Here is a 24772-nt window from a genome sequence, read left to right on the forward strand (position 1 = left end):
TTTTTTTTTTGCATGGCTTGTTGCACTTTACTATTTTTTGACAAAATAAATTTAATTTGATAACTAAGAATTACAGTTAAAATATCGTCTTCATATAAGCATTAAAGTATATTTTCAAGGTAAGCATGACATTTTTCTAAGAAATTTCTAGGTGTTAGATAGCAAAGGCCATGTTTTGATGAAAAAGCTTAAATGACATTTTTAAGGGTCAGAGGTGACCTCAAAGTAAAAGTCGATGAAACCGTGTGACTTTTGGCCGAATGAAAGGGGTCTATCTCTTTTTGGCAGACAACTGATGCAAACGGTTGTGACATGTCGCCGTTCCTGAGAAGCCCTAGCGAGGATGGGGCGGTCGCATACAAAGTAGCTAAGTGCAACAAGACGAATGGTCTATCTGTTTGTGTCTGCCTCCAGAAATGCACATGTTACGTTCATGGGAGAGTTTGAATGACACCTTAAAGGTCAACGGTGACCTAAAAGTTGATGAAACCACGTGGTTTCTAGCTGGGAAGGAAAGGGTCCCCTTCTCTTTTTGTCTGAAAAATTAAACGGAAGCAAAAATGAGGCTGTTTCCCAAGGAGCCTCAGTGAGCGATCGTGTACAATGTAGTTATGTGCAACAAGACAGACAGACTATCTGTCGGTTTGACTTTCATCCTATCTCACAAGTGCACTGTTGCTGTGACGTTTTATGTGACTCTCTTTTTTAAATAAACCTTGCTTATAAACAGTGTCCGCATGTTTTATCTATAGATGATCAAGAACCTGGGTTAAAAAAAAGGACACAGATGTATATAGGATTTATGCCCCCATCGGTAAGTGAAAATAGAACATAGGTAGCTAATGTTATGGATTTATACAAAAACGTTTTAAAAATGCATGGGAAAAATAAAGAAGCAAGACTGTTTTTACAGTGAACTTGAACAAATACATAGAAGACATTGCAAGGGCTGCTGCGGAGAAGGTGGGTTCCCTCTATTGAGCTAGAAGACTACTTACACCTGAGAGTATCCTATACCTCTACAAGACCACCATTCACCCATGCATGGAGTATTGTTGCCACATATGGGCTGGTGGATCTACCACTAATCTCTCCCTTTTAGATAGGGTCCAAAAAAAAGTTGTCAATCTAATCGGTCTCACTTTATCAACTAAGCTCCAGCCCCTGTCCCATCGCCATAATGTTGCATCACTGTGTCTGTTTTAAAAATATTTTAATGGAATGTGTTCTGGTGAACTCGTTTCACTTAAGCCCCCTCAACGTACATATCCCCGACAAACCTGCTTAGCAATAAGATCTCACCCACAACTTCACTATTGATATCCCTAAATGCCAGAAAGCTTTCTATTCTAATAGTTTATTTCCTTGAACAGCTAGACTTTGGAATTCCCTTCCTGATGCCTGCTTTCCCAGGTGTACTGTTTTTTAAATAACAGCAGTTGTAAAAATAATTAGTAGTCACAGCACACAATCATTTAGAGTTTAACAATGTTTATTTTTCTTCTACAAATCACGGTTATATATGATCTTATCAATACTACTGCTATGTGTTATTTACACAAGACTCCAGCCGTTTGCTTAATACGCCACGGTGCGAATCATCATCATATCTTATCATGCCAATGCTGGATCTATCATTGAGTGTCAAGATTATACAGGGCGGAACTAGAAAAGACAACATGCTTCCATTTCCGTTTGATGAAAATCCGTTTTCTATTTTTGTCTATTTTGATGAAAATCCGTTTTCTATTTTTGTCGCCCCCACTAACTCCCGCTGAATTAGTGTTGTCAGCTGTTCCCGGAAGTCGTCCGTCTCCAGCAAGGAGGCGTTCAACTTCCAGTACCCAGCCAACCTAGGCCTATTACCTACTCTCAAACGGGCCATTACTAATTTATGGTCTGAATGCCCTAGCCAGTGGAACGCCTCTTCTGACTAACATCCTATCCAAGTAGGTATTTGGACGGAAGGCCATATGATTTTGCCACATCCACATCTCCCTCCCCGGGTAATCCAGACGGAATCTGTCGACAAGATCGCACGAGGCCATCAGGTCAGACAGGCTGCTTTCACAACTCTCCGACCCTCTATCCCCCCCGACCTTATCTATCTTGGGGTCCAGGATGGCATTCCAGTCCCCCATTAAAACTACCCGCTTTGGACCCGCTGATAGAAACACCTCCACCTGCCGAAAAAAGGAAACCCTGTCCCCAGCGATATTGGGCATGTAAACAGCCGAAATCCGGAACTTACCACTTTTAACGGCAAGATCAACCACGACCAGCCTGCCCTGAGCGTCCGCATAGACTACAGTAACCGTCACAGCTAGGGCGCGACTCACTAGCACAGAAACCCCATGATTACGGAAATTGCCATATGCTGAGTAAACGTCAAAGTCGTTCACCAGCACATCGCAATCCCCGAGCCCAACAAAGTAGGTCTCCTGAATTGCAGCTATATCTACCTCAAGGGCCACCAGATCCCTCAGCACGTGAGCAGCCTTGCTTCGGGATCTCATGCCTTTCGCATTTAAACTAGCTAGGTTTAAGGTTGCCATTATTCCCTAACTAGAAATATTCATCTAGTACGGGTCTAAAATCCTTGGGGATTAGGACCGAGAAGGTCTGACCGAGACTGCCAGTCAACAGATCTGCTGCGGGCTGACAATTTCGAGCCAGACCCCCTACGTCCAGGGGGAAGGTAAATTTCACTGCTCTGTATAGGGAGGGGTGAACATATACAGGGACCATCCCTTCACATTTGACACGGATTTGGTTCAATGAGGGATGTTCTTCCTCGATTAGCTTGAGGCCTAGTACTGCTTCTTTGGCCTCCTGGAGCATTCGCCAGAGTGCCTTTACTCTTGCGCCTTTGTCTTTTCTCACAAACGTAATGTACATTGGCACCTCCGGGAAGTTTCTGGGGTCTTGAATCCTCTTCCCGTCCACATATAGCAGATTCGCCAACTGTTTCAGCTGCATTCTTTGTCTGCTGTTCAGCTCTGCCTGAGCGTCCGCCTCACTTGCCTCACAAATTCTCGCTCTGGGCAGAAAGGGTAGCTTTCTGGTCTTTTTGGTCATCTCCGTCCTGGCTGGTTTAGGTACGGGAATGACTTCCCCTACTATAACTTCGCCCTCTGGGACTTCTACCTCCTCCTCTTCTTTTACCTCCTGAGATCTCTCCATCTCTACCACTTCTACTTCTAGGGGGGAGGGGTGTTAAAAAGGAGAGGGGTGTTCTGCTCCGTCGGGGTCTGGGATTGGGGAGTATTCTCAGGAGCAGGGTTGCTGTCATCTTTGGCCTTCTTCTTGCCTGTCTTTTCTCCTCCTCCTTCTCCACCTCTTCATCTGACTCTGAGGAAGGTGCTGACAATTTTCTCTTTAGGCCCCCTTTTTCCTCCTCTTTGCGACTTGGGGTGGCCTTTCTACTCTTATTTCCCACAGTTATCCAATTGAACGGGGCTTTCTCCACTTTCTCTGCTACCTTTGCCGCTGGTTCTGATGCCGCCGACGTTGTTGTCGATGATGTTGTTGCAGGTGCAGCTGCCGGTGGAATCGTCTTGCCTGTCTCTGCTGTTACTTTCTGCAGGCACACCTTTGCTATATGTCCAGCTTTCTGGCAGTGCCAGCAATGTGGACGTCTCCCTTCTACAATGAAGGACATTGTCCAACGTTCGCATTTGAGCTGGGCAGAAATGGAATTGAACCCTTTTTTTATCCACCTTCATTTTTATCTGATAATCACTAGTCTGTATTTTTCTTGGCCGCGGACTGGAGTGATGCTTCTACATCTCTATACTGAGACGGTACTGCACTGAGGAACTCCGAACTGATGCAGCAAGGGACTCCGAGCACGGATACTAGGGCTCTTCTTTTCTCTAGGTACTCCGTCTTAAACTTGACCCCTTTCTAGACCAGGTCGGTTTTCGCCATTTTCTGCGCCTCCTCTTTACTAGTCACCAACACATCCCACATGGCAAAGCTACGCCTGATGAAATATGTGGCCGGGATATTTTGCTTGACTAGCATCTTCATGAAATTCTCTTTTGGAACCCCTATGAGCCCCTTATTTTTAACATCTAGGGTGACAAAGGAGACTATCCTACTTCGTAAGGCTTCCATAGTTCCAGGCTCTGGTTTTATCGTGTTTCCTTCTGTGAGCACTTTATACTTTACACAAAACAGCTCTCTATACTGCTCCGGAATTTTTTGCTATTTCAGACCCCATGGAGTTTTGCTTAGGCTGTTTTCTTGCCCATGGCTCGATTGCATCTCTTCCTCCGGTGCCCGTTGTGTCGTATTTTTCCGGTCATCCCTCTCTGCTGCTGTCATCTCTGCTTCTACTTGCAGTGACGGTGTAGAAAAACCTAGAGATGGCGTGGGCAAGTTTAAGGATTGCCATCTCCTTAAATCTCTCACCTTTTGTGTTATATACCCTGCTGACCGCGTCTCTAACTTCCATTTCCTCCTTTCGGCTAACGGATGCGACCTGTTGCTTCTAAGGCTTTCTGACAGAGTCCATATTCCTCCAGGGGATTCCTTGAGCCAGCTTTGCAGGCTTTCTTTCATCGCAGCTACTCTTCCCGACATGAGAATGTCGCTGGACGATCCAAGTGGGTCAACATCCAGCTCTATTTCTGCTACTCCTAATTCAGACTCTGGTGCGGTTTTTGGAAATGAGGTACTACCAGGTGTGGTACCCTTCAACACGATCACTGGGGCACTACCGGGTGTGGTACCCCACCGCCACGAACATTGGAGCACCACCGGGTGTGGTACCTCCCACCACGAACACTGGGGTACCACTGGGTGTGGTGCCCTCCACCACGAACACTGGAACACCACCGGGTGTGGTGCCCCCCGAACCGATCACTGGGATACCACCAGGTGTGGTACCTCCCGCCACGAACACTGGGGTACCACCGGGTGTGGTACCCCCCGCCATGAACACTGGAGCACCACCGGGTGTGGTGCCCCCCGAACCAATCCCTACACCAGGGGCGTCCCCCATGGTGCCAAGGAGCATGACCCAGTGCCTGACCTCGACCCGCAGATTTGGAACTAGGGGGACCTTCGCCTAAAAAGGCATATCAGTTTCCCTTAGACCTGCCGGCTGCTTAAGTCTAAGTCAGACACTGGACTACCTGAAAAAGATCGAAAAACACAAGAAGTGGTCAAGTGGGTGGTCACCAGGACTTTTTCAGAGATGTTGCCAAATCAGAAAAGCGCCAGGTTGGAGATCATAACATGCATTTAAAAATAGTATGTTTATTTAGCCCGTCAACCCTGGCCTTGTCATTATCTACTACTAAGGCCTCATTTGGGGTCCGACGCAGTTTAGGCACCAAGGCCAGTAGGGGGAACTAGGGTGTGTGAGGGTCTTTGCTAAGCTAGGCTAGACTTGTATGAAAACAATTACTTTATTAGTTTATTCCTACACTAGAATCACTACGTGAAACCCATGTCACTAACTTAGCTATGGCTAGGACCGCTAGAAACACCGACCGTTTCTCCCCACCAAACGGCGGGTTCACATTGTCGACTATGTACGCTAAATCAAGTGGCACCGACCGCTCGGGGTCGATGCGAGCCGTTACCTCTCTGACATACTCCCAGAGACTCCGAACTCCGCTGCAATGAAAGAACGCATGTTCTCTTGTCTCCTCCTCCTCTTCAACATTGCAGCGTGGGCAGGGGAGATAATAATATTCTCTATCCCAGCAGTCCCTGGCTAGTCTGCCAAAGAGTGGCAGCGCATGCCTCTGCCGGTCTTCTGCGACCTTCAGTGGCAGTGGCGGATATGAGCCGTGGAAATTGGTGTTGTATGTGCTCTCTATTTCGGCATTGTTTCCAGTCGTCCTGGAACTCTCCTTGCCACTGAACTTAAGCAGTGCCGATTCAAGAGAGGTATGGTTGGGGATTGCATATCCCTTACCTCATAATTACATATACAGCTACCCTTACAGGGAGTATCCATTGTCTTTCAAGACTGAATGGAGGCATTGATCAATCAAGAATATCATGAATGTTTTAGATTTTTTTTTTTATCTGCGCCTAAACCTAAACGAAGATTCCATGAACAAAGTTTCTTTCTTAGAACTGCACGCCTGTGGAACTGTCTTCCGTTTGCCTGCTTTCCAGCTGACTACAATATGGTTGTCTTCAAGTCCAACGTAAACAAGTTCTTGAAGTTAACAAATTTACCGAATTTCCATTACTAACAATTACTATATTGTTCAATTGACTACTGTACACACTTAACCCTTATCCTCGAGTGGCCTCTGGGTTTTGATAAGTGGTGATGCCTATGTAAAAAAAAGAGATAAGGATTGATATAATTTGCATTACTTGGAATATTCGGACTATTGTTCTCATCTTGAGTGTTATTTTCACAACTTTTCGGCCGATGAAACCTCCGCCCTTCTTCAGATGTCTCTTGTCAAACTTAGGAATCTTTCAGTTGAACTCGAGAATCTGTATGAAATTTCGAATGAAACCGTTTATTTAATCCAATATGCTTTCGTTCTGCCAGCCATAACAGGTTAAAAATCTCAAGTAATTCACAGTTGCATTCTTAGTATTGCCCGTACTAAGAATAGAACCTTCAACTTTTAGAAGAGTATCACTTAGAATTGAATTTTTTCCTTTGTATATTATCCGTTATATTACGGGTCCTTGCAGGTAATTCTAGTGTGACGATATATATATATATATATATATATATATATATATATATATATATATATATATATATATATATATATCCGGTGAGCACGGACAGTACTCGATACTTCCTCTTCGTCTTAACTATCTGTTTAGCAGGTGACTCAAGATATGCGCTAACATCATGATGATAGTGGGGAAGTGCTCCAATGCTCCATCCTGCTGGAAGTGCCATTCTTCATGCCTAAACATCGATTGGGAACGTGGCATTGCGTATTCATGTAGTAATTTGAGATAATTTAAAGAGTATATATATATATATATATATATATATATATATATATATATATATATATATATATATATATATATATATGACAACTTCATTTAATCATGTTAATATACGAATATATAATTTTATGCGTAAATTTTTCAGTATTTACTTCAACAATGCTCGATACATAGGTAGGTGCTATGGAAATATACATGGCAATTAAGCTTAACTGCCATATATATATATATATATATATATATATATATATATATATATATATATATATATATATATAAGAGCAAACAGTTAATAAAACATGTTTAAAAAAAACACTTTGAAAAAGAGTTAAAAACATATTTAATCTGAAAAGGAAACACAGGTGTTTTTTAACATGTTTTATTAACTGTTTGCTCGTATTATAAGCTCTATCTTCTTTTTGGCTTCATCGAGCTTTTACATCTGGTTGAGATTGCTTTATAAATATTAATTCTTTAGTTTTACCATCTTGGATCATTTTGGCAAATTTAATTGTAATTTTTTTATGTTATATATATATATATATATATATATATATATATATATATATATATATATATATATATATATATATATATATATATATATATATATATATATATAAAGACAGAGAGAGAGAGAGAGAGAAAGAGAGGGAGAGAGAGAGAGCTACCATGTTAAAAGAAATACACACAAGTAGTTACTCATTTTCAAAATGTTGGTCTATTCCTTTTAACGTAGTATCTTTAAAAAAATATTTATAGTTCTAGTATGGCACTATTGAACTATCTAATACAGAACTTTGTTATTTATTGATAAATATATTGCGAGAATAACACTCCAGATGAAAACAGTAATCCGAATAATGCAAATAATACCAAAATCAAGGTGTAAATACAATTAAAATAAAAAAAGAAACAAAAACGATATCTAGCAATGATTTTTTTCTTTTTATTCTCTTCACTCTCACAGACTGACGTCAGCATCGAACAGAAATTCTATTTTATTCAACTTTATTTCATCGAAGAAACAACAAATGATTCTAAACATTCCGATGCTGAAAAAATCCCATCGACTGATAAAACGGTAAGAACTAAAAATCAGATGCACACACACACACACACACACACACACACACACACACACACACACATATATATTAAACATTCATTTAAAGTTTAGTTTCGTAGAGAATGGTGATGCTTATTGTCTAAAGAAAACGGGTTGCTGCATAGGTATCCATTCTTCTGGTTTTGCAGGAGTAAGAAGTAAAACGGATTACCATAGTTTGGTTTAAAAGACAAACTTCTACAATTCAAATCAATTTTATTAACACAGTTTCTTCAACACATCAAACACGGCCCAGAAAGAGTTATGTAGATAAAAGTACAAAAAAAAAAAAACGTTGTCATTAGATATGCATGTATTACACAAGTACGATTGAGTCCGGTTCTTTTCTCTCGCCTCTCGCCCAAGTCAGGGCTAGAGATAAAAAAGGATATGACGTTTTTGAACTCGAAGCTGAGACTCTGGCTGTTTTTGTGAAAGCAAGGAAGTTGCCTCCTACGCACAAGTGTGTTGTTACCAAACAAATCAGTCACTTCGCAAGTGAGAACATACCAGCAACCAGCACCAGCACAAAAGGAAACAGTTCGTAATTATGTAACTGCTACAGAACATTTAATAGAAGAATAGGATAGTTTCAGCTTCTGAACGACAGATATAACTCCGCAAGTGAGAACATACCAACATAAAAGGGAACAGTTCGTAATTATGTAACTGCTACAGTATATGTAATAGAAGTAATGGTATAATTTTAGCTTCAGACAGACAGATACCAGGATATTATTAATATAGTTCCATCAAACATCAAACATGGTTCATGAAGAATTGTGTAGACAAAAGTACAAAAATATGTTGCGTCAGTAGACATGAATGTATTACAATAGTATATAACACAGCGCAGATGTAAATGCATGTGCAGTGACGTCACCAGGAGGAAAAAAAAAAGGACAATAAAAAAAGAGACGAGATAATGTTCGAGATCTTTTGAGAAACGTGGAGAATGTTCTATATCACGTGGGTGACGTCACGCTGTACCAATGAGGAAATAAATATCGTTTGGAAGCAGCAGAGACATGGTTTTTACGGAGAATTCTACGAATCTCACGGACAGAAAGGAAGACAAACAAAAAAGTCATGCGTACAGCAGATCACTACTCAAACACGCCAGACATTTAAAGTTCTTCGGCCATTTAATGTAGGCAGACGGCTTGGAAAAAAGCTTGATGTTGGAAAAAAATCGCCGGAAAAAAAAGCAGAGGAAGATTACGAACAAATGGTTGCTGGAAACACGACTATAGGTTTCATCAGAAAGACCGAATGGAGAGGGAGTTGACGAGCCACGATCATCGATGTCTATAATAACAGACCTGATACTTAAAGGAGACAGCAATATGTTGAGTTAATAGACATGCGTGTACAAATCACAGCTAGAGACGAGAAAGGAATATAACGTTTTCTCAACTCTATACTTATGACTGTTTTTAGAGAGCTAGCAAAATGTTTAAACAGAAGTTGCTTCCTTTGTACAAATGTGTTCTCAATGAATAACGTATCAAACACTCAGTGAATGAAAACATGCTAGCGCAAAAGAAAATAGATTGTAGTAACTACTACAGTTTCATTTACCATATTTCTTTTAGTGACTATTTTATGAATACATTGTATGACACAAAATGATTCAAAAGGGGTTGGTGTGCCGTAAAACTAAAGCCAGAACAATAAAATGTTATTGTTTTGTTCTTCCTCTACAGGTTCAATCGGTTGATAACCAACAAATGATGTCGACAGAGACCAACGAAGGCAAGCAGTCGCCCGCTTCTGTTTCAAATATTAGACTGATCGATTCAAAAAATAGTAAGATATAAACATTTTTTTTTATTATAATTTATGAAAAAAGAAATTAAAATCTATTTTACAAATGAAAAAAATCGATATGAAGAGGGAAAATGTCCAATGTCAATAACATTTTAGGAATTAAATTTTTTTAGACATTTCGCAATGAGCAAATTTGAACTATTTTAAAGCTCTCAAACATTAGAAAAAATTTTTTTTTCAACTTTGTTTTATTATCTGAAACAATTCTTGCTATAATAATTTAAAAACTGCTCTGCTGAGTTGGCCCTTGTCCTCTCAAAACTATACCAAAATACCTTGCTGACTCTTGCTTGTTGATTAATCGGACTATTATTCTCATCTTGGGTGTTATTAGCACAACGTTTCGGTCGCTGCAACCTGCTACCTTCTCCGGGTGTTGAGAACATGCTTCTTTTCCTACTAAGGAAAAAGAAGATTGGCTCTGCGTTACAAGAATTCAAACCGTTTGTTTGAGGGTGGGTCCGTAGATCATAAAGAAGATTTAATCATCAGGGGGTCACTAAGATATTTGTTAAAAAATTTTCTATGGTTCAATTTTTCGGGATATCTATACTAATTGTTAATATTAGTGAAAAAAGTGTTTTACGGAATTAATATTTTTAGCTAATTTTTCGCTATTTATTGTCCGAAGAGTCGAGCTTCAAAATGGTACCGATCTCATGAAAATCCGTCGCCTCTGTCGAAAGTTTTTGCAAAACATGCATACATACATACATACATTTAAATAGATTTTTGCCCTTTGTATTATACTAGCGGGGGTACCCGGCGTTGCCTAGGTTTTTGGAGGTGTGTGTGCTCTTAAATAAAAAAAAAGTTTTGATAGGTAGTTAGGATCAAACCCGAAGCCCTGAGGCGAAGTTGGAAAAAAAACGTGAGATGTTAACCGCTCGGCCAGCAAGAAAGAGTAAGTGAAAGACGTTTGAATTTATTTAAGTAGAATTGACAGGTGCCCGCTTAATGAGGTCAAATAGAAGTCGCGGAGTTAAGATTTACGACGATGTAAGCAATGGCTATTTAGCAGTTAACATTTTCTGCGAGAGAGTTTTTAATGAGGTGAAAACCCAACTTTGGGAAGGAAAAGCAGCTCCCCCGTTTATTAAGAGAGTGTTGTCCAAATGAAAGCAATCATCTGATATGACGGTGAAAAGCCAACATTGACCAAACGTTTACATCACTTTCTGCGAGGCCACCCGGCCGATTCGAATACGGTTTTGCTTTTTTTTATACCGAATAGCGAAAGAAACATGTGGCGATCTAAAAATCTGGAAAAAATAGCATTTAAAAGTCCGGCAAATTAAATACACACGCAACCCCCGTTGTTAAGTCGTACATATTATCATCTAGACAGCATATAAAAAGTTTTAAGAAGGGGTGAGCCAACCGAGAAGCCCGGCGAAAAAAGCCTTTGGCAGACATACACAAAAATGTACGCACACACACACACACACACACACACACACACACACACACACACACACACACGCTAACACCCATTTTCGCTTTTATATATATGGACTAGCGGTGGTACCCAGCGTTGCCAGGGTGTTTGTAGGTGTAAAAAAAATCGAACATGAAGGCGGAAAAGAAAGGAAAGAAAACGTGAAATTTTACCGCTACACTACAAAGCCATAGGAAGCGAAAAGCGTTGAAATTTATTGATGTCAATGAAAAAGTTGACTTGCAGAAATAAACGTTGGCTGGAGGCCAGTTCAGCTTTCCGTTGTTTCAATTCCCCACGATGTTGGGGAAAACCAGCTCCCCACTAAAAGGGAGTGTCCAAATGAATAGCAGTTGTCTGATATGAGGGGTATCCAGCGTTGCCTGGGTGTTTGTAGGTGTGTGTTGAGCACACAAAAAAAAGTGTTAGTAGGCAGGCAGGCTCGAAGTTGTGATGAACCTGTGACGTGAAGGCGGAAAAGAAAGTGAAAGAAAACGTGACATTTTTACCCCTACGTTACGAAGCCAAAGGAAGTGAAAAGTGTTGAAATTTAGCGATGTCAGTCAAAAAGTTGACTTGCTAAGTGAATATACAGGTGCAGAAATGAATGTTGGCTGAAGGCCAGTTCAGCTTTTCGCCGTTTTATTTATTTGTTTCCCCACAATGTTGGGGAAACCAACTCAAATGAATAGCAATTATTTAATATGGAGAGTTTTCCCCACATTGATCAAAGCCGATTGCTTCCAAGACGTCTCGGCCAACTATTACAGAAATATACCAATAAAAAAGACGCTGTTATTTGCCAGCCAACTATTTTTCAATCAATTAGAAAAATCAATTCCTATCTTTTACACATTTTGAGGGAAGAGAGGGGCTTTATTATTTTTGCAACTTTTCATTTTGGAATTTTTAAAATATTTTTTTTAATTTATCTTTACTAAAATGTTTCGATTAGGGTTAGGTAAAGGTTTAATTTAGCATTAGTGTGGAAAAACAGTTTGGTTCATACTACGTAGAAATACCGAAACAACATTACAGAAGTAATAAACTTAAATACTACGTAAAATAAACAGTTTTTTTTTCGTAAAATAGCTTCTCTGCAAAAGAATTAATAATATTATTATTATTATTATTATTATTATTATTATTATTATTATTATTATTAATAATAATAATAATAATAATAATAATAATAATAATAATAATAATAATAATAATAATGCATTCAGTTTGTTTGGTTAAATTTTTAATGCTCACCAGTTTCGGGAGTCTCTTGCGAAACTCGAAATTGATGACATAAGTACTGAAACTGTTTGGATACCTATTCCTAAAAGTTTCCGACAAACTAAGGTAAATTATAGAGAAAAAGTATATTCGCTCCTTTTTTCCAGTTGCAGTTGGAAATCCGAACAGTCTGAATCGATCCTTCCTGCCATCCACAAATGATTCCCCGCCGCCAACAACCGTTCTACAGAGTCCAGAATTTTTATGGGCCGAGAATCAGATCAACTTTGAATGGAACAATGTCATTACACGTCATAACCTTCTGCCATTGAGAGACTATCTTTACCAAGATCTAGAATTTAAAATCATTGAACGCAAAGTAAGTGAATTGAAATTTATAGAAGAAAAACTTTAACTTTTGTTTTAACTGGAATAGATATTTGAAAATGTAACAAGAGTAAATAATAAATGTATAAGTTAGTCATAAGTTTATTAAACATAAAGGCTAGGTGTACCGAAAAGATCATCTGACAGGAGTAGGCACACAAAAAAACAACAACATAATATGATTGATTGTCAAAAATAAAATTACCATTAATTGAAGTCAAGCCAAAGAGAATAAAATGTTATGAGGGTATTCCTACATTGACAGTGAAGTCTCACAGCAACGTTTGCAGATAGGGGTACAGCTGCCACAAATTATTATATAATTAATCCAAAATTGATATGGTGAGTCGATTGGTAGAATGGGCACAAGAAAATGATCATGTCATGCATCTTCTTTCCTCACTAACAAACACTCGACAATAAAGATATATCATTATCTCTTCTCTTCTCTTCTCTTCTCTATTCTTCTATCTATATAAATAAAATGAACTCATTTTTCCCGTCGGATTTTGACCTTAATAGGATTAAAAATCAAGATATTTCATGCAAATATAATATGCACAAACGGAAGAACAATATCTGAGGTGTGTTATAGGCTTATTATTTCTCAAATTCCTCGATAATCTTAGATTTCTATACTTTTTCTGCTGAGAAGTCACGGCCAAAATCGGTTAAGATCAATGGAAGTGGTAAAATATTTTCTCTCTTAAAAATTCCTCCTCCCCCTGCCACCACTTACCACCGTTTGGGGATCGTTCACAAGGAACAGTTGAGAAGAGAACACCGGTTTGGCTTCGTAGTTCTTTCATGTGAAGTTATTTAAAATCACTAAACTAAGCTGCAGTGCTCTGTGGCGTAGTGGTTAGCGTGCTGGACAATTCACATTATATTTTCACGTTCGCGCCGACCTACCATAGTCGTTTTTTTTTTTTTTTTTTTTTTTTTCCTAAACAACTGGAATGGACTTTTTGGTGGCCGAACTGTTAACGTTGCAGATGTTTTTTTTTGTTTTTTTTTTCACACTTTATTTTCCTACTTTTACTCATGACTCCGGGTTTGATCCTTCCTTCTTACCTACCATAACATTTTTTTAAACTCCCCCCCCCCCGTCCCGGAAACAAACAATCGGGCAACGCCGGGTACCCCTGCTAGTATATATATATATATATATATATATATATATATATATATATATATATATATAGTGGAAATGGTAATTAATAAAAACTGAAGAAAGTGCTCAATACTTGTTGTAGAGTAAATATGCGTTTTATTTTTTTATTACCGTATCTTTCTGTTAAGTTACATTATTGTTTCAGCTAGCCGGCCGTTTTTTTGGCCGTCTGTAGCTTCCTCAGACATTTCTGTAACAGTTTGAGGAAGCTACAGACTGCCAAAAAAACGGCCGGGTAGCTGAAACAATAATGTAACTTAACAGAAAGATATGGTAATAAAAAATAAAACGTATATATATATATATATATATATATATATATATATATATATATATATATATATATATATAAATATATATATATATATATAAATATATATATATATATAAAAAATATATTGCTCTTATTTCGAGAAAGGTTTTACCCTAATAATAGAGCACTGTATGGGATTTCTTTTACTACAAAAAGTACAAGTATATATATATATATATATATATATATATATATATATATATATATATATATATATATAAACAGGCTCCTTCAGTTTTTGACAGACTATTGATACCCACGTAGGGGTGCCTGCGCGTGAAATTTTTGTGGCAGGAGGTGCGCAATCTCCAAACACCTCCTGAGTCGACATTGTTAAATACCAGTGGCCAGTGAAGTGTGTACAGGACAACTGGAAACAAGTGCCGAGATAAGCAAAGAGCACATACAGCACCTAGAATTCCCAAACGGTCGCCCATCTGATACACACATATATATATATATATATATATATATATTTCCGAGGTTAGACATTTCCCATCCAACAGACAATTTCCAGGTATTCTGCAATTACATTTTCTGTTTAGGATACTTTTGTTTGATGCTAGTTCGTTATTCGGAAATAGTGTATAAATGCGAAATAAAACCGACAACACTAAGAAGATATATCTGGGAGCCACGGGAACAGTGTTTAAGGACAGATATAGAAACCACGTAGTATCATTTAAAAAGGAACCTGAGATAAAAACTAATTAGGATGGTGTAAACGATAGCAGGGGGGGGGGAGTACAAAAATAGAATAGAGAAATACAACTATAATAGTGGCAAGGGGGGAAGAAGTACAGCCCCAGGAAATCCAAAAGGTGCAATCTATGTTTATTGGAAGCCTTCTACATTGTGAATTCCAAAGAGGAAATTTTGAATAAAACACTTGATGCCATACAGGGATGTCTTCACAGGAATAGATTTCTGCTATTACGCCTTAAATGTAACTGAGGTATAACTTTTTACAACAATAAGGATCATCGGATGTTAGGATTAAATTTTAATGTAGAGTTAAATAGCTAGAAATGTTATAATCTGAATGAAGGATCCAAATCTAACATGCGAATATAGTTTCTATCATTCTAAACCGGGTAAGAAATATAAATAAAGTATAAAGCTCATCTAAAAATGGAATTTTTCTCCATAACGGTGAGCATTTTTGTATTCAGTTGTAGCAGTATTGACGGTGAAATAAGTGATACCCTCTTCAAATCAATAAAACAACTTAACAATTAAACTAGTTTTTATTAAAAATTAAATTAGCAATTTGGGGGCTGAAAATTAATTTAATTGATTTTGTCATCTGACATCTTAAGTTGGTAGAATCCATGCTAATTTACTTATTTTCTTACTTTACTCCCTGTTCTAAATGTTTTTACCCATAAATGCAGGAGTAGACATCTTCTCATCGGAGTGAAACACATTTATAGCTATTGAGTGGTTTTGCTGTCAGAATAATAATTAGTTGATATATACTATTTTATTTAGATACCCAAGAATACAACACACGAATTATGAGACATGAGCAGCATAAGTGATTAATCACAGATGTGGGTTAAACCCATGGGTAAAAACCAATTTTTTAAGATCAAAAACATAATTTATATCCTTAATTTGTTAAATAAGCCATCGTAGCACGTTCTGGATCTGTTTGATTAAATTAATTATTAAATCATAGACGCCTTCTAATAATCAATTAACCGAAAACATCAAGCGGTCTGAATTATCTACCTTTAGCTGTTATAGGAAATAAAAATCGAACCAGTTTCCAACTAATAGCAATTAACAACATAATTGGATTATCTCCCTTCATAATTGTCTTTAGAAACGATATGAAAACATATTCAAGTAGAATGACAATAAATTTTAAAACATTAAATAATAATAAATAGATGAGAATACCTCACTCGAAATGTTGTACAAGGATTTATATACATAATACAGCCTTTTTTATTTATTCTCATATTCAATTAAACTTAAACATAAAATGGTCTTAAATCTAAGTACTATAATAACGATAATCTGTAAACTTAGGTCTTAAATCTAAGTACTATAATAACGATAATCTACCACTAATACGAAACTAAAATTAACCGTAACGTTATTGCAAGGTTGTTACGGCCATACTATAAATATAGAAATAAAAATTAAAAAATTCTTTTTATAAAAAAATTTATTATTCGGAAATAAAGAAACAGCGAGGTCTAATTTAGGAACTCAACGAATAGGATATATAAAAAAATTTTTAAATGGCTTAGGGTTTTCTGTGAAAACTTCTTATGACTCTGTTCCTAAATAAGGATACGAAAATTAGGCGATATAGTAATATTTAAATGAGCTTTTGCGTAGCTACAGTAAAGGTAAATGTTTCTCATATGCTTTTCCCGTAAAGGGAATTTTTCTTTTTTTTTCTTTCTCTTCAAAAATGCTCTATTGTCAAAAGTGTGTTTATTCATAAAGTCTGAAGAAATGCTGGTTTTGGAAAATTTTCAAACGATATAATGTTTGAAATTGTTCGACTGGACATGGAAACAATTGTAACGTAAAATGAAATACACTTTTTGTTGCCATCAACACCCTTTTTGAAGTCTTGATTTTGCTTTCACAGTATATATATATATATATATATATATATATATATATATATATATATATATATATATATATATATATATTGATATATATGTGTATATATATTGATATATATATTGATATATATATATATATATATTGATATATATATATATTGATATATATATATACTGATATACATATATATTGATATATATATATATTTATATATATATAGATATATAGATATATATTTGTGTGTGTGTGTGTGTGTGTGTGTGTGTGTGTGTGTGTGTGTGTGTGTGTGTGTGTGTGTGTGTGTGTAAAAACTTTCTACAAAATAATTGTATCTAACATGAATACTATTTCCAAAATAACTGGATTCGGCATTAAATAACCCGAAAAGGGTTGATATGCCATAAAACAAAACAATCAAACCAAAATGTCTAAGTGGAAGATGCAAGTGATTGGTGCGCAAGCCAGATGTCGTAACAATGCTCCATGCATGGGCGAATGGTGACTTTGCAGAGATATAGAATACTGGCAGTTGAGAGAAAATTTTTGAGCTTGGTTGAAGGAGCACACGTTCTTGGCAGCAGACTTGGCAGCATCTTCTATGCATTTGTTCCAATTCGTGTTACCTGTGAATGTTAGGCCGGGGAGTTGTTGGATTCTCATGTTGACTGCTATTATATCAAGTTAAAATATTCAACATATTCTTGTTCATCAATGCATTTTTTTTTCTAAGCATTTGAAACAATTTTCTAAGTATTAATCCGGAATCGTTATCGTTTTTTTTTTGTTTTTTGTTTTTTTATTTAATTTCATTCATTAAGCAAGTTTTTTTGGAACATGCCATTAGAATGTCATTTCCAGGATTTTCATTTGCACAGACAAAGATTTAAAAAAAATTAAAATATCAGCTCCTAACTGAACAGAGATTTAATAGTGTCATATTATATTATGAGGCTCTAAAAAAAGGTCTGTTGTTTCATGTGAATATATTCCATAACGACGTACATGTTGAATAGTGAGGTTTATCTTTTTCTGCATATTCATGTACGTATAAATGCGCATATGTATATACGTCGTATCATTTAGTTGATCGTCTAGTGTGTATATTTTAACATGAATGCAACAGCTCTAACAGGAAACGATTGGCAGGGACGTATCGAAACAGTTGTAGACAAACAGTTTTTTTTAACAGATGTGAATAACACAACACATACCTGCATTATTTTTTAACATTTATTTTCATGATCCGGCCGGCATCTTCAGGGATTACTCATTTTTACATCATAGCTGCCTGAGATGACGCTGCTCCCTGCGTCATAGAGACCAACTCCCCTATTGAGTCGTCCGTTCCCTCTGATGTCCAGCTCACGACTCTTAGAATTTCCCCAAATCTACATTTCATCACGTGTCTCATTACATGTCTCAGACCAGCAGCTGATGTAACCCCAATCTAGTTATTTGTTTATGCGAACCAAAAATCATGCTTTCAATTTATTTTCTATTTTCACATTCCTTTTGTGATATTATTATATATTATATGTCAATCATTTTTTCCCAATCTAATTGTTTATTTTTCTAATCATAATAATTGATCCAGCGTCCACCGTCGCTTGAATAATAATAATAATAATAATAATAATAATCATAAGGAACAATTCCGAAAAACTTCAAAAAAAGAATGACAGAAATTGGAATCAGAGGAATAACTGCAAAAGTACAACGATAACGATAATGAAAACGACTGAAATATTAAGGAAAACCCTTGAATGCGGAGAATAATACAAGACAATATAACGAATAAGCGTTACAGGGAATGAAGAACACCGAAACTACATATCTATAAGTTCTACACCCCCCCATCATGCATCCCCCCCCCCATTGTTTCATCACCATTCCCCCCAATAAAAAAGTGATACCAAAGGGCCGAGAAGGGTCAAGAAGGACTGAAAGACCAAGGAGCAAGCGCCAACCAGACCTCGGCTGGACAAGCGCAAAGAGAACTGGGACCTTGGGGAGGCTGAGTGCCACTCAAATTCCAGTATAAACCAATGGTCACTGCCAGCGAGAAATCAATGGTAAGCGGCTGTTGCGATGATGTAAATTAATTTGCAAATGCTATCGAAGGAGGTGGAGAGAGCTGGACGTCTAGGGAGACTTGTTGTCACTCAGCTTTCAGAGAACACCACATGTTTCCAATCAGATCGTTTGTTGACTTGTGTGGAAGCTCAATGTGAGCTAATAATAATAATAATGATAATGTTTTGACCCTTGGCCCTGCTTGCCACAGTTAACACAGATACTATGCTATGATCACAGCCCAAAGGGTCACAATATTACAATATCAAATGTTATTAAACTGCATCTAGTCTAGTGTATTTCATTATCTGCTGCGGTGATACAGTTCAGAGCTGGAATTGGGTCTCTGGATGTATGCTTGGACGGATGATAAAGAAACTTAGGTTTGCCCAGTTATTAGGTTGGTGCAAAAATAATGTCGTTTTCTGGCGTTAAGTTGAATGTCAAAAAGCAACATTATTTTTGCACCAACCTAATACCAAGATTGGAAAGGCAAGCCAATACGATTGGAGTCAACGCAGCTGCAGGAGTTGCTGGAAAAGTGTTGCAGTACTTCACCATCCGCCTATCAGAACTCAAAACCAGATTTTTTTGTCAGGGTTACTCCCTTAGCGTTTGCCCTTCCCAAGGCATTCACAAGGCAGTGGAGCTATTTGTTCATACCCGGTGAAAATTTGGAAATATTTTCAATTTTGACGTAATCAACGGAGACTCTCATTGTTTTTGTGGTTGTATCAAAATAAAAGTAAAATCTTTAAATGATTATTCTTAAAAAGAATGAAACGCGAAATTCTGTAACGGCGGAAATTTAGAAAATATTTCAAAGGTTGATTCGCTGATAATTCTTCTTTTAGATGAGTGGTCATTTGCCAGTTGAAGTGGAGGTAGAAGAAAAACATGCAAAAGGGAAGGGGAAGGACGACAAAGATGCTAAAAAGACAAAAGAAGAGAAAAAGAAAAAAGAATCGAAAGCAAAGGTAAGAGGAATTATTTCATCAACATCATTTTAATGTCCGTTTTACATGCATGTGTTGGACGGCTTTAAGAAATTGACTTCCAAACTAACCTATCTCTGACCAGGTCTTTATTTATCCCTTTTTATCACTTTCTACCATGTCTGCTTCGGCCTTTCTCTGTAAAATGGAAATGCTACCTTCTATATCTACTGACCTTAAGATTCTCATCAATTCTTTCACTGTGATCACACCATCGAAGTCTCCTGTTCTGCCCATATATTCCTATACTGTCCGGCCCTGTCGGTGGGGCATTAGAATATACCGACTGCCCCCCCCTGCAGAGGGTAAAAATCCCTCAATGGGGGTCCTCGATATGACCTTAAACTATATCCAGTGGTGAGGCCCCAGCTTGTGGGCTTTGGGGAGTATGGAGCCACCCTTTAATTACCATTGCTCCCAGGTCCACTCTGACCCGGAGTGGTAGTACCTGTTAGGGTTCCAACTATGGGTTAAATAGAAACCGACGTGAAAACAACAAATATATTCTATTAAAAAAATTTTTCTTCAAAATCTTTGGATTCGCCATTAAATAACCCGAAAAGGGTTGATATGCCGTAAAACAAAAACAACCAACCAATCCTATACTGTCCAGATTTAATCTTCCTCTGAGTTCATTAGAACAGCCTATAAGACTCACATTATACATCCCTCATATCATTCTCTTATCATTTCTCGGCATGCAACACATACCCTCAACCCTCACTGTTCAGATTGCACTTTCGTATATAATCACACTGTGTACACATGCCTGATAGACTCTATTCTGGATCAGCAGTGGTAACGTTGTGCTGGTTAGTAAAGGCAGAAGATCTCTGAACGTATTCCATCCACTAGCACCTGCTCCACCTTGTGCTCCAATGATATCAGCAAGGTAACAAAACTTCTTGACAACCACAATAGCCTTAGCTATCCAGGTATACTTTGTGCACATCTGAGTTCTCATCCATTTCCATTGACTTACTCTTCTTGCACAAAAACTGGTTGTCCTCTCTCAAGCTACCTGTACTTCCACTGCATTTCGTGTGTCTCCAATGCTCACAGGTTCCATGATAGATTGAATTGCATCCGACTTTCCAACAACTGAGGAGGAGAAGTTTCTGCTTTTTGGAGAGCTTTCCAACCCTACAACCACTGATCATCACTTGATAATATTCACTCTCAGAATTTTACTTTCTATAGCATTTCTTCAATAATTTCTTTCATAAAAAGTTCTTCCGATGTTTCACATAAGGTAAAGAGACATTAAAGTCCACAGTTTATTCATACCTTCATTGTCGGTCATAGAGAAAGAGAGAGAGGGGGGACGGGTCATTAATTAATTATATATATACGTTGTCAACTCATGTCATTTCACGTCTGGACGTCTCGCACGCTTCCAAATGTTTTGTCTTTTCCTATCATTCTTTCTCTCTTTGAGTCATGTGACGTTATATTGGTTTCTAGTACATTACCAATACATAAACAATTTTCAACTCATGATCACCAACTGAACCTCATCTTACTCGAATATTGTACTTGTATACAATCCTTTCAGACTGAGGGGATGCCGCTCTATAATTAAAACTTCTTCATAACTTCCAAAAGACTAACTCAACACAAAACTGATGAAATACAGTGATCATTCATTCAATATGATCTTCATTCTAAATTAATGACCAGTGTGAGGACAGACTAAAAGAAAGTTTAAAATCACTAATTAATTATATCTTATTAGCCCTATATGGAACCATATAAGTGCTGCCCTAAAGAAAACAACAATACAGTTTTATTTTAAAAAGATTTATTGAAAAAATCAATTCAGGTAACTTGATTATGTAGTAGAGCTGACATCTATTCAATGTAGCCGCCTTCAGCCTCAATCATTGCCTCGATATGGGTTTGGAACTGGAAGCATACCTTTTCCACAAGCGCCGGTAGGAGCTTGGCGAATTACTCGGCAGATGGCATCGATCAGGCTGGCTTTGGTGTTGTGGGAGGTCATGTTGGTGATGTTCTCGACTTATGACCAAACGAAGTAGTCCAGCGAATTTAGGTTGGGGGAGGAGGGGGGCGGTGAGAGAAGGATACAAAGTCATAGCACTCTTTCTGAAGCTAAGCCTGGGTCTCTTTGAACTTGTGGGCTGGCGCTGAGTCCTGCTGCCACACCCAGGGTCTGCCAGCAGCCACCTGATTGCACCAGGGGATCACCACACACTCTTCAGTACATACAGATGCACTTTGATGTTGACTTTTAAGACAACTTCAAAGATGTAAGGTGCATGATGTGGCCCTCACTTGAAACCACACCACAGACCATAACTGTGGCCGGAAAGTTTGTTTTCATCACCCTGGGCACATCCCTGTTATTCGTGGCAATTCAGCGATGCATTTTGAGGGTGCTGGCAATGGTCCTTGGATAGGTAGAGAGCATGAGTTATACAGTGGTGCATCTCCGATCTTGCTCATTGAACATTGTGTCACTTTCAGACATGATAGAAGGCTCATATCGCTCTTGGTATTTGTACACAACTGGCCAACTAGTAGATGGTCTGCAACAAAAAAAGAAAACTGGTTTTCATCAAACGGAAATGGAATCATGTTGTTTTTTCTATGGCGACAATTTTATCATTTCACCCTGTAGCTTTGAACCTTTTGCATTTTTATCTGACACTTCCAGCAACAATGCATAGATAAATAAATAGAGAGAGGGCCTATCTCCTCTCCTCTTCCTATACAAGTGAAATAGAATCGCCTGTGCCTTGCATAACGGCTAATGCTGTGATAAAGGCAAGCAGTTATTCACACTTACTCACTCAAAATCAAGCCTTAAAAGAAACAATGCTAGAAAAATTCTTGAGTTGAAAAAGTTGTACTTGCTAATATTATAGGCTGTGTCATTAGCTTAATGACAGACAAGTTTGATTGAAAACTTATACCGAAGTCTAACAAGTAATGTATCATTGAATGGATTTTGCGAAAACTGAGCACATGTGTTATCTGTGCTCATAACAGGTGATGCGTTCACTGTCTATCAGCAGAAAAGTGAGATAAAAAGGAAATTTTGCTTCTATAAAGGGAACCTTATTCACAATATTCACCTTGGACTTATATTCAGCATGTATAAAGTTTTAAGCATGCCACATGCATCTGTATGAAACTGTTAACGTTTGGGAACTTCCTGTGCCATTCAATGGTACAAGGCCTTGCAACATAATTGATCTATAGTTCTTATGTGCTTCTTCTCGAATAGAGACCTTCAAGATGGCTTTCCCTACTGGTGACTGTTTAACAAAACAAATCAAAAATCAAAAATTAAAAATGTGCCCCATTGTGGACTGCAGAGAGCTTAATCTCCATTCCGATGTATACGCTACTGACGTTTATGCCTGTGGCAGCAAACTAAGGCAAAAAAGTGATGACTAACATAAAATGTTATAGTGTTGGATCTACGCTCTCCCCATCTCCAAGGTTGCAGCTATGATTGGACGCAGAACACAGCAATGTCATGAAGTTGGATGCAATTATGATGGATGCTATATACTGGGAGGCCAGGAATCTACACTTAAGAACTGACTCTTTGTGTGTTCAACAATGGGTCACCAATATACCGACTGGAAAGCCAGACTGAGCCAGTGAAATGCTTATTAAGAGAAAACGGCAGAACTTTTTGGAACTACTCCTTTTGTCGATGAAATTAAAAACTAACGCATTCAAATTAAACTCTAACACATTCAAATTAAAAACTAACACATTCAATTTAAAAGCTAACGCATTCAATTTAAAAATTAAGGCAATCAATTTAAAAATTAACACGTCCAATTTAAAAACTAACGCATTCAAATTAAAAACTAATGCATTAAATTTAAAAATCAAGGCAATCAATTTAAAAACTAACACATTCAATTTAAAAACAATAGTAATCAATTTAAAAACTAACACATTCAATTTAAAAACAAAGGTAATCAATTTAAAAACTTAGGCATCCAATTTCAAAACTAACACATCCAAATTAAAAGATAGTGCATTCAATTTAAAAACTATGGCAATCAATTTTTAATTTGAATTCCTTATTTTTTAATTTGATCAACAAAAGGTGTAAGGTGTAATCAAAGAGTAAATGCTAGAGGTAGAGATTATGCTCACCGGGTAAAATTAAAATAAGGCAGAAAAGATAACTAGGATTTCACAGAAGTGAAGGGAGGAAATGCCTGTTACAGATATATACCGCCGTCAGTGCATGTCCGTTGATCCGACACTAATTCAATGGCAAAGGGAAAACTGTAATCCTCAAACCTAGACTAAACTTTGGGGACGGATGTTACCTACCATGAAGGTTTTCATTACCTGACCCTCATAAATTATAGCCCCACCCAGTTTGCAATCTGGCGATTCCTGCAATGAAATGATTTTGCTGCAGTGATTCAATTTTTCAACTTTATTTTCCTTTAGATGTGTACCCATAAAGAAACCTGGCCAACAATAGTATAGCATTTAACAAAAAGGGCACCAGAACGTTTGCTGAGATATGAGCTGTCTGGCTGCATTTCCGGTGTGCCAAAAAAATATAAGCGACAAATGTACTACTATACATAATTATCTGGACAATATCTGGTAAGGAGGATGTAGATTACTACATTTTCATGGAACTATTTTCATATCACTGGAGAATACTATTGCTGAACGATCC

The 24772-nt window shown here is 37.6% G+C and overlaps 1 protein-coding gene across 2 annotated transcripts in view; it reads left to right on the top strand.

The window, feature by feature from the left end:
- LOC145296813 (leucine-rich repeat-containing protein 43-like) overlaps positions 1 to 24772 on the top strand; it is a 107820-nt gene that overhangs the window by 66311 nt on the left and 16737 nt on the right. For both annotated transcript variants that reach the window (XM_080142900.1, XM_080142909.1), the window contains exons 10-13: positions 7922 to 8035; positions 9766 to 9868; positions 12719 to 12930; positions 19945 to 20067. In XM_080142900.1, coding sequence (XP_079999026.1) covers positions 7922 to 8035; positions 9766 to 9868; positions 12719 to 12930; positions 19945 to 20067 — 552 coding nt within the window. The remainder of the gene's footprint in view (positions 1 to 7921; positions 8036 to 9765; positions 9869 to 12718; positions 12931 to 19944; positions 20068 to 24772) is intronic.

The sequence above is a fragment of the Euprymna scolopes genome, chromosome 2 (genome assembly GCF_053919585.1).
Source record: "Euprymna scolopes isolate OS-2025 chromosome 2, ASM5391958v1, whole genome shotgun sequence".
NCBI classification, from domain to species: domain Eukaryota; kingdom Metazoa; phylum Mollusca; class Cephalopoda; order Sepiida; family Sepiolidae; genus Euprymna; species Euprymna scolopes.